This window comes from Gavia stellata, chromosome 37 (genome assembly GCF_030936135.1).
Source record: "Gavia stellata isolate bGavSte3 chromosome 37, bGavSte3.hap2, whole genome shotgun sequence".
Lineage (NCBI taxonomy): Eukaryota > Metazoa > Chordata > Aves > Gaviiformes > Gaviidae > Gavia > Gavia stellata.
This window is the reverse complement of record NC_082630.1, coordinates 1,234,164-1,243,857: the sequence shown is the minus strand read 5'-3', so window position 1 is coordinate 1,243,857 and position 9,694 is coordinate 1,234,164. Positions and strand designations below refer to the sequence as shown.

The window sequence follows — 9,694 nt, the reverse complement described above, 5'->3', positions numbered from 1 at the left end:
TGGCAGCCAGCAGGCCACCAGCTGCCTCTGCTGCTGCCCCATCCCTGCAGCTGCTGGTGCGGCTCACGGGCAGCCCCATGTTAAGCCAAGGGCTTGTTGGTGCTCTGCCCTGCTGCTGCCTGCACCGAGACTGCTGGCCGCGGCGGCCCTGAGCCAAGTGTGGCTGTCGAGGACCAGCTCCCCACCGAGCTCCTCGCCCAAGGGCTGCTTCTCCAGCGGCCGCAGGCGTTTCGCGCACGAAGACCCGGCTGCTGCGCGCGCCTCGAGCCCTGTTGCTCCGGCTCTGGCACCTGAGCGTGTTCGGGCAGAGCCGTCCCTGACCGAAATGCGCTGCTGGATCTGGCCACCACCTCTTCCCCGGGGCGGGCAAGGAGGGAGCTGCAGCCACAGCAAAAGCCCTGGATGGGGCTGAGGGGTGTCCAGAAAAGGGGTCAGCACTTGGGGAGGGGGTGTGTGTGCAAGGGTTGCAGTCCACCCCGTGAGCGGTGCTGCGCTGGGCTCGGCAGGGACGTGCAACCACCCTGGAGCCAACCCACCCGTGCCTCCGCTTCGAGGGCAGCCCCAAACCCCGCACCACAGGCAGGACCGGCACCTGCAGCTGGGGGCTTGGTGGGGGTGAAGCTGTGCCTGCACCCACCCCACGCTCCTCCCAGGCTGGGCACTTCCTTCCCTGGGAGTCCCGAGGCAGCTGCGGCCGTCCCCCTCGCCCCGTACCCTGCCCATACACGGACACATGGACCACGGGCGCCGGTAGCTCTCACGAGTGCTCTTAATTAAGGGGAGGGGGCTCCCAGGCAGCTCTCAGCGATGTCCCCAGCCCCCTGCTTGTCCCCAGAGCCGCTCGCAGCCACCACAGTCCCATCTCCACAGCCCCCTCAGGCCGTCTTCTTCACGACGTGGATGAAGTAGCAGGGGACGTGAGCCTGCCCCGGCGTGTAGGGCTGGAAGTCGCCCAGGACGCTGTGCTGGCACTTCCCCTGGAAGGCGCCTTTCAGCAGGGCGGTGAAGGCCTCCAGCCGGTGCGGGTAGTACGAGAGCCGAAACTTGCTGCAAGGAGCCAACGGCGGAGCGGGGAGACGACGGCGGGGCATGGCGCCAACCGCCCCCCTCCCAGTGCCGGGAGGCGCCTCGCGGCCCCTCTCACCTCAGCTCCGGGGCTGCCCCCGCCTCGGTGGGGGGGACCTGCACGGTGTAGTCCAAGGTCACCATGTGCGCCTTGTTGTTCACCAGCAGCACCGAGGTGGTGATGTCCTTGGTCAAGTCACTCTGGGAACCGCGGGAGGATGGCTGTGTCCTGCGGGGACTCAGCGGCCCCCCCAGCCCGGGCCCCTCGCCAGGGGGCTGGGGTCGGGGCAGAGGGGAGCGGGACGGGGCAGGGTCTGCAGCCACCCACCTTGTAGTAGATGTTCTTGCCGGGCGGCGCGCAGCCCGTGGCCAGGATGTGGTCGTAGTTGCGGTGGTCGATGACCAGGACACCCCCGGGCCGCACCATGCTGGCGATGTTCCTCAGCGCCAGCTTGTGGTCGCTCTGGTCCCCTGGGGAGGAAAGTGGGGCGTCCCCAGGCACTGGCTGTACCCCACGGCACAGCCCGGGGGGGGGCCCAGCTCACCCATACACACACACACACAGAGTGCTGCCCCCCCCGTCCCACACCCCCCCCCCCCCCCCCCCCATCCCCCGGCCGCCTCAGCTTGGCGAACCCACAGCCCCACCCATGGTATGAGTGCAGGCACGTTCTCAGCCTCACTGGGGCAGAGCACGCCACACGGGGAACCCACCACCCCGCTTGTGGCACAAGTCTGGGTGTGTCTCCCGCCTTTGCCAGAGATGTGAGAGAGATGCACACAGCTCCACCACCGCCGTGGGACCCAGTGGCCCCACTCATGCCACCAACTGGGGGCACGTTCTCAGCCTCCCTGGAGACACGCCATGACACAGCAACTCCCCCGCGTGTAATCCACTGCCCCACTTGTGGCATGAGTTAGGGCACGTTCTCAGCCTGCTGGGAGACGCTGCGCAGAGGTTACCCCCCCCCAAACTCACCTTTGAAGTCAGGCAGGTGCGCGAAGGAGTTGCCCAGGCAGATGACGGCGTCAAACCCGTCCCCTGGCTTCTCCAGGTCCTTCTCCAGCGTCAGCCAGTTGGCCTCCTCGATGACTGCGGCACAGGGGAGCGGGTGAGGGCGGGGACACCCCACCCACCCACCGGCCTCCCCTGCACGCAGGACCCCCCACCCTCGCCCCAGCCCTCCCCGGGCCCCCCGGCGCACAGGCCCGGGCCCGCCGAGCAGCGAGGGGCCGGAGCACCGCGAGGGCGGGGGGCAGCACGCGAGGGGGGCTCGGGGCCCGGCGGGAGGGACTCGGGGCAGAGGCCCCCGGCGCCGGTGCGGTGGTGTGGGGGGTGTTGGTGTCCGCACGCCCCCCGGCCCCCGCACCCCATCGGTCGAAGGGCTCCTCCTTGCGCCGCTCCCAGCGCTCCTTCAGCGCGTACTTCAGCATCTTGTCGCTGGCGTCGACGCTGGTCACCTGGAAGCCCTCCTCCAGCAGCATGATGGAGTCCACCCTGGGGACACGGCTGTCAGCGGGGCCGGGGGGCCCGGGGGGGTCCGGGGGGGTCCGGGGGGGCCCGGGGGGGGCCCGGGGCGGTCCGGGGGGGGCCCGGGGGGGGGGCAGCGGGGCCCGGGGCGGGGGGGGGGGGGGCCCGGGGCAGCCCCGGGGCGGGCGGGCGCGGGGCGCGGTGCCTCACCCGGTGCCGCAGGCCACGTCGAGGACGGAGCGGCAGCGGTGCTGGCGGAGCAGCGCCAGGAGCCAACTGCGGTACTCGGCCGTGCGGCCCCGCGTGTCCCCGATGTAGAGCTGCCACACGCGGGCCGCCCGCCCGTCCGCGTACTGGTCCGGCAGCCCCTCCGCCGCCACCCCCAGCGACCGCGTCCGGTACACGCTGTCCACCATCCCGCCCAGACGGCCCCGGCCCCGCTGCGGCCCCGCTCCCACTGCGCCGCGCCACCGCCGCCGCGCCTCCGGCCCCGCCCCCGCCGCTCCGCCAATCCCCGCCGCCTCCGCCCCCCGCCGCCCCGCCAATCCCCGCCGCCGCCGCCCCCGCCCCTCGCCACCGCCTCCGCCCCCGCCAATCCCCGCCGCCTCCGTCCCCCGCGGCCCCGCCCATCCCCACCGCCTCCGCCCCCCCGACCTTTGGCTCGGCGGCGGGGGCGTGGCCGGGCGGGGGCGTGGCCGGGCGGGGGCGTGGCCGGGGCGGGGGCGTGGCCGGGGCGGGGCGGGGCGGGGCGGCGGGAGCAGAGCCGTCCCCGGTCCCGCGGGCGAAGCAGCGGCGGCGGTTCGGGGAAAAACGTCTTTATTTACAGCCCCGGCGGGGCGCGGGCGGGACGAGGCGCCGGCCCCGGGGCAGCACCCGCCGCCCGGGCCCCGGGAGCGCGACTCGCTGCCCCCCCGCCGCCGGCAGGACCGCCAGCCGGGCCGGGGGCTGCGGCCTCCCCCGCCGCCGCGCCGGTGCCGGTGCCGGTGCCCCCGGGCGGGGGCCGCCTACAGCTCATGGGCCGGGCTGTGGGTGAGCGGAGCCTCCTCCTGCACCCCGCTCTCCTCCAGGGCCCCCCCCGCCGCCGGGAGCCTGGCGGGGCCCTCGCTCTCCTCCTTCCCGCCTTTCTTCTTCTTCTTCTTCCCGCTCCTCTTCTTGCCCCGCTTCTCCCCCACGCTTGCCCCGTCCCCCTTCTTGCCGGTCCACTTCTCGGCCAGGCAGCCTGAGGAGGAGAGGGGGCCCTGAGGGAGGAGCGGGGCTCCCCGGGGGCCTCCACCGCCCTCCCGCGCAGGCCTGCGCCGCCCCGGGCAGCAGCCGGGACTTACTCGTGTCCTTCCCTTTTAGCACGTGGTCGGCGCAGAGAAACTGGGAGAGATCCTCCGTCTGGTGGTGCCTGTACCAGTCCTCGATCACGTCCTCGTACTCCTCCACCAGCACGTCGCACTAGCGCAGAGCGGAGAGCCGAGCTCCAGCCGCCGCGGACCAGGACCAGGACCAGGGCAGCAGGTCCTGCCGACACCCCCGGTCCCGGCAGCGCACCCCCAGACCCTCTCTCCCGCTGCGCTCCAGCCCAGAAGGCCGCGGCGGCCGCCGAGGCCCGATCCCAGCGGGCCGGGTACCTGCTTTTTGAGGTCAGCCACCTCAGCGGAGGTCTCGTTCCACAGCTCGTAGGGAATGTCCATCACCACCTTGACGCCCTTGTGCACCAGGTTGTGCAGGGTCTCGAACGTCTCCGACATGCCCTGGGGGAGCAGCGCTGCTGGGTGAAGCGGCGCTCCTCCCGCTCTCCCCTCCCAGCGCCAGCGCACGACCCTCCCCAGGGACGCAGCCAGCCGAGATCAGGGTCCCCGGGACATCAGCCTCACCAGGAGGGAGTTCAAGTGGCAGCGAGTCCCCCTCTGCAAACCCGCTCCCAAAAACACCGGGCAGACGCGGGCCAGGCGAGACGGCCCTGGCGGGCGAGGGTGGGGGCTTGCCCACCCCCCCAAGGACGGCACCCCACGCCTGACCGGGGGGTCAGCGCGGCCTCGCGTGCCGGGCGCTGGCAGGGGACCCAGGGGACGGGAAGAACGAACCCCGGTGGGGCGCCCCGGCGTAGCAGGGGCGGGCGAGGGACGCTTGGGAGCAGGGGACTGGAGGACAGCCCTCACCTTAGCGAATCTGTTACTGCCGCTCCTCTCCTTGTGCAGGTTGTAATCCAACAGCCGCTTGCAGATGTTCTCCGTCACCTCGATGAGCCGGATGTCCCTGCACCGAGAGGAGGGAGGGCTCGGGCTCGGCACTGCCCCCCAAGAACAGGCAGGCCCCAGGGCGAGCCTCAGCCCAGCCGGTGCGATGGGGGAGCGCTCCGCGGCTCCCAGGCTCCCCCAAGCAGAAGGAGCACCCGCCGGTTGCCCCGCCGTGCCCACCCCGGCGCAGCTGGGATTTCTCAGAGGAGCCGCGCGCAGCGCAGCCCACCGGCGGGCTGCCGGAGCCCCCGGCGCAGCCTGCCCGCGGCAGCGACGGCGGCAGGAGACCACCCGTCCCACCCTCACTTACGACTGCGTGTACTTGACGGCAGAGCCCTTCCCGTCCAGGAAGCCGTACTTGGTGTCAATCACCTCCTTGGTCTTGCCGGTCTCCTCAAAAGCGGATTTCAGCTCCACCGCCACGTACTTGCACACTGCGGGAAGGAAAGCGCAGGGGGGTCAGGGGGCTCTCGCCGCTCTGATGGGCAGCGCGACGCAGCACCCGGGGAGGGGACGGCAGCAGAAACAAGCGCCGGCAGTCGGGCGCACAACTGGGAACGGCTCAGCCGATTCCACTGGAGATCCCCTGACGCTGGAACACCCGAATGAACGCTTCGGTGTAAGCGCATCCACGCAGCCAGCTGCTATGGCACAGCTGGGAAGGCTCTGCCGGCGGGCTTCCCAAGAGCTCCGCTTCGCAGCCACCAAGCCTCTGCCTCCGCCCCGCGAGCCGCTCCCTTCCTCCTGGAAGAGGACGGGGTCTTTTCGCAGCTCCTCCTCGCGACAGCAGCACGTCCCACCCGGTAAGAGCTCCCCCAGCGCCCTGGGGACACGGGGGCTGTGCCGGGGACCGAGCGGGCCGGGTGGTGGGACAAGATGCTGGCTACGGGCTGCGTCACCGCACGAGGGGCTGCCAGCTCCAGCAAGACCGCACGGGGCACTGCCTGCGGCAGAGACCGCAACACCAACAGCTTAACACAGCGCATGTTTTCTTTTATAAAGCTAAAAAAAAAAAAGAAGAAGAAAGAAAAGCTTTATTTCTTCTGTAACAGAGTCCGACAGCGCTATAGAAACAGAGAGCAGGAGAAGAGAAGTATCTCGGGGGGTTAGAAGTGGAACCGTGGAGGGATGGAAGTCAGGCGTGGTGTGGCCCTTCCTCCCCGAAGCCAGGGTCCCGGGAGGCTGGAGGAGGCTTCGTCCTGTGCTGCAGGCTCCTGTTTGCCGGGAGCCACCTCTTCTTCAAGCCCCGCTTTGGGAGAAGGGCTAAGCCCTGGCAGGAACGGTCCGACCGCGACGAGGCACCGCATCTTCTCCCAGGCGATGACGTGAGCGGAGAGCTGTGCCGCAGGCAGGAAGGGAGCGAGGCGGCTTCTCCAGGGCTGCCGGGCGCGCGCCGAGAAGCCCCGTCTGCACCTCCTGCGCTTTCCTCTCTCTGCTGGCAGCGGGGGCCGTCTCTCAGGTGGGACAAGCGCTCCTTCCTGCAGCCCCTCTGGACTCGGGCCTCGAGGACGTCCCTCGCCACGCCTGCTGCAGCGTCCCCACGCACGCCGGGAGCGCTCACCGCTGGGTCCGGTTATCCAGCTGCTGCCCGTGGCTATCGCTGCGCGCTGAGGCAGGTTCCGAGCCTGGGCAGGAAGAGGAGCAGCGCGCGGTCAGCGCTCGCTCTGAGGCTTCTCTGAGATTACGCAGGTGCCACAGCACAGCTCAGACATCAGCGTCTCCAGAGCTGCTTCCCCGGCAGGGAAAGCTCTGCAAAGAGCGCCGGAGCTTCGTTTCTTCCTCTTCTTCAGGCTCCGCACAGCCCTGCACAGCGGAGACAGAGGAAACGGCGGCAGGCGGCAAAGGTCCGTCACGGCCTGCCCCGGATCGCCGGGAAGCCTTTGGTTGCTTCACGAATCAAGGGGCTGCTCGGGAGGGAGCGCGGCTGAGGCCGACGCGCCAGCAGCGGAGAGGACCAGCCCCAGCTACGACCCGCCAGGCCACCGGCGCCCGCCGGGAGCAGCAGCGGGGCCGGGGCTGCCCCACGCCCTGGCGAGGCCGGAGGGAGGGAAGGCCGCGGGAGGCCCCGCTCCGCCGCGGGGGGCACGGGGGATGCTCGCTCCCACCCAGGCCCACGGCAGCAGCGGCCACGGCGAAGCGGCGCCGCGCTCACCCCTCTCCTCCGCCCGCGGGGCCGCGGGGGCAGGCAGGAGGCGGGCGGAGGGGCTGCCCGCGGCCGGGCCCCGCACCGGCAACCGCGCTCCGCACCGGCAACCGCGCTCGCCGCAGCTTCGCCCGCCGAGCCGGGCCCAGGCGCTCCGGCCCGGCCCCGCTTACCCTCGCACTTGCTGGGCAGCCGCACCCAGTCCGAGTCGTCGCCTCCCGCCAGCGCCGCCGCCGCCGCCAGCAGCAGCGCCGCCGCCGCCGCCATGGCTCCGCTTCCGGGGCCGCGCTTCCGGGAGCGCCCCGCCCGCCCCACCGGGTAACCATAGCAACCGCGCGGCGTCCACCAATCCCAGCGCCGCGCCCCGCACGCTCAGCCAATCACCGCCCGCCCGCCGCCAGCCAATCCGAGCGATCCCAGGGCCTGCTCGGCCGCCGTAGAATCGCTTCCGGGTCGTCCCGCTGAGTCCCCACGCGGGTGGCGGCGGGCGCGCACGTGGACCCGCTCCGGAGGGGCGGAGGTGGGGTGTGCCCCCCCCCCCCCCGGTCCCCTCCACCACCCCCGGCTCCCGCGAAGCCCTCCGCGCCCCCTCCGCGCCCCCGGAAATCCGGGGCCCTGCCCTTGCCCCCCGGTAATGCAGGGGCTCTCCCTACCCCCGGATAATTTGGGGTCCTCCCCATATCCCCCAGGAAACTTGGGGTCCCCTCCCCACCCCCAGGCAATTTGGGGTCCTCCCCCTACAACCCAGGAACTTGGGGTCCCCTCCCTACCCCTGGATAATTTGGGGACCTCCCCCTATCCCCCAGGAAACTTGGGGGGCCCTCCCTATCCCCAGGTAATTTGGGGTCCTCCCGCTATCCCCCAGGAAACTTGGGGGCCCCTCCATACCCCCAGGCAATTTGGGGTCCTCCCCCTATCCCCTAGGTAACTTGGGGTCCCCTCCCCACCCCCAGGCAATTTGGGGACCTCCCCCTATCCCCCAGGAAACTTGGGGGGTCCTCCCCCTACAACCCAGGAACTTGGGGTCCCCTCCCTACCCCCAGATAATTTGGGGTCCTCCCCCTATCCCCGAGGAAATTTGGGGGTCCCCTCCCCACCCCCAGGCAATTTGGGGTCCTCCCCCTGTCCCCCAGGAAACTTGGGGGCCCCTCCGTACCCCCAGGCAATTTGGGGTCCGTTCCTGGCCCCCCCAGGTAATCCTGGGCCCCTGCCACCCCCAAAAACATGGCAGCCGCTCTCTCTCCCCCGTGACAGCCCAGGGGGTTCCCCCCCTGCACCCCTCAAACAACAGCAGCTCCCTCCCCCCCTCCCTCCGGCATTTTGGGGGGCTCCTCTCCCCCCTCCGCAGTATTCCAGGCGCCTTCCGCGCCCGCGGCGGGACTCACCCCTCGGGCGTGGGGCTGCGCTGGGCCCTCACGCGGGCGAGGAGCAGGGAGGTGAGGAGGGCCTCGGAGAGCGCGACCTTCAGCAGCACCAGCCGCAGCGCGGCGAGAAGGGCGGCCGAGGCACGGGCCGCCGGCGCTGCAACCGAGGGCAGGGGGTGACGCCTGCCGCAGGCACCCCACAGCCCCCCGGGGCCGCGGTGGGGCCAGGCCGGGGGGAGCGTCCCCAAGGCTTCAGGCCCAGGGGCTCCCCAGGGCCTCTGTCACCCTCGCGGAGTCCGACTCGCCTTCCCCGTCCTCCCCGAGACGGAGCTTCATCCCCTCTCCCCAGCCCCGCCACCCCCGGGGACCCGCCCGGACCCCCGCGCACCCCCCAGCCGCGGTCCTGGCGGGCGCCCAAAGCAGCGGGGCCCCGAGACTCACCGGCCGTGCCGCCGGCGCACAGCTCCGCCGCCGCCTCCTCGCCTGCGGGATGAGAGCGCGGCTGGGCAGGCGGCAGCGGCTGTGTGCCGGGGCCGGCCACAAACCCCTTCCTGCGCCTGCCGGTTGCGGCAGCGCCGTTGGCCGCCGGGGCCTCGCACCTGGCTCCCCGCCGGCCCCTGTTCTGGGGGGCTGCTGGGGCAGCGGGTGGAGGTGGCGGGGCCGTACCTGCAACGCGGATGGGGCTGGAGCTGTGGGCCGGGGAGGTCCTGTTGGGCCCCACATGGCAGGCGAGCTCCTCCTGGGCCGGGGGGCCGCTGGGGAGGAGGGAGACGGTGCAGAGGGTGCCGCCATCCTCCGGCGAGGCCCCGTAGGTGAAGGCCTGCAGGGCGCTGCCGTTCCCGCTGGCGATCCAGACGGCGTGGCCGGAGCCGGGGGCCAGCTCGCTCACCACGCAGGCCACCAGCTGCCGCCGCTGCCCGGCCACCACCATGCTCAGTGGCGGGGCCAGGGTGGGCAGCGGCCCGGCGGCGCTGCCGGCTGCGGGGGACCCAGGGTTAGGGGCACCACGTCCCGCGCGGCCTCCGCACCCAGGTGGGATTGGCACCCGGGCCACCCCGCTGCCGGCGGTACTCACCGGGCGGGAGCGGGAGCGGGAGCAGAGCGGCAGCCAGCAGCACCCAGGGAACCCTCATGGCAGCCGCCGCGCCTGGGGCTGCCGAGGGCTCAGCCGGGGTTGCTCAGCCCCCAGCTGCGTCACCCACCGCCTGGCGTCACGGCGGGGCGGCCCCGGGGCTGTGGGGACAGGAACGGGGACGGGCCGGGTGCCAGCTCCCGCCTCCCCCCAGCTCTCCCCCCGCCAGCAGTGGTAACCGTCCCTCTCCCCTCCAAGGGCACCACGGCCCCCGCGGGAGCCCCCCCGGCCCCCCAGCACGGCTGCCGAGACAGGTGATGTAGAAACGTACAAAAGAACTCTTAACAAGACGCG

At 72.2% G+C, this 9,694-nt stretch overlaps 2 protein-coding genes across 3 annotated transcripts; both read right to left on the bottom strand.

Moving 5' to 3' along the window:
- Window positions 1-762: 762 nt before the first annotated feature.
- Window positions 763-2,952, bottom strand: GNMT (glycine N-methyltransferase). 2 transcript variants are annotated; one of them, XM_059832945.1, is made up of 6 exons: window positions 2,747-2,952; window positions 2,436-2,563; window positions 2,041-2,158; window positions 1,394-1,493; window positions 1,145-1,266; window positions 763-1,047 (listed from the first exon to the last, which is right to left on the bottom strand). In XM_059832945.1, the coding sequence occupies exons 1-6, from the start codon at window positions 2,950-2,952 to the stop codon at window positions 876-878; spliced, it is 846 nt and encodes a 281-aa protein (XP_059688928.1). In that variant the 3' UTR covers window positions 763-875. The 2 variants fall into 2 exon arrangements, with proteins under 2 accessions (XP_059688928.1, XP_059688927.1); XM_059832944.1 differs by having other exon boundaries at window positions 1,394-1,536; window positions 2,045-2,158.
- Window positions 2,953-3,540: 588 nt separating this feature from the next.
- On the bottom strand, window positions 3,541-9,401 carry CNPY3 (canopy FGF signaling regulator 3). Its single transcript, XM_059832943.1, has 8 exons — window positions 9,340-9,401; window positions 8,935-9,239; window positions 8,710-8,751; window positions 5,072-5,195; window positions 4,684-4,780; window positions 4,153-4,275; window positions 3,859-3,976; window positions 3,541-3,755 (listed from the first exon to the last, which is right to left on the bottom strand). The coding sequence occupies exons 1-8, from the start codon at window positions 9,399-9,401 to the stop codon at window positions 3,541-3,543; spliced, it is 1,086 nt and encodes a 361-aa protein (XP_059688926.1).
- Between the last annotated feature and the right edge of the window lie 293 nt (window positions 9,402-9,694).

Excerpts from the sequence above, each read along its gene's own strand:
- GNMT (XM_059832944.1), bottom strand. The coding sequence starts at position 2,952 with ATGGTGGACAGCGTGTACCGGACGCGGTCGCTGGGGGTGGCGGCGGAG. Across the intron at positions 1,537-2,044 it reads GCACCTGCCTGACTTCAAAG|GGGACCAGAGCGACCACAAG; the intron begins GTGAGTTTGGGG and ends TTTCCTCCCCAG. Across the intron at positions 1,267-1,393 it reads GCAAGAACATCTACTACAAG|AGTGACTTGACCAAGGACAT; the intron begins GTGGGTGGCTGC and ends CGCGGTTCCCAG.
- CNPY3 (XM_059832943.1), bottom strand. The coding sequence starts at position 9,401 with ATGAGGGTTCCCTGGGTGCTGCTGGCTGCCGCTCTGCTCCCGCTCCCG. Across the intron at positions 9,240-9,339 it reads CTCCCGCTCCCGCCCGGTGA|CGCCGCCGGGCCGCTGCCCA; the intron begins GTACCGCCGGCA and ends CGCAGCCGGCAG. Across the intron at positions 3,977-4,152 it reads TGGCTGACCTCAAAAAGCAG|TGCGACGTGCTGGTGGAGGA; the intron begins GTACCCGGCCCG and ends GCTCTGCGCTAG.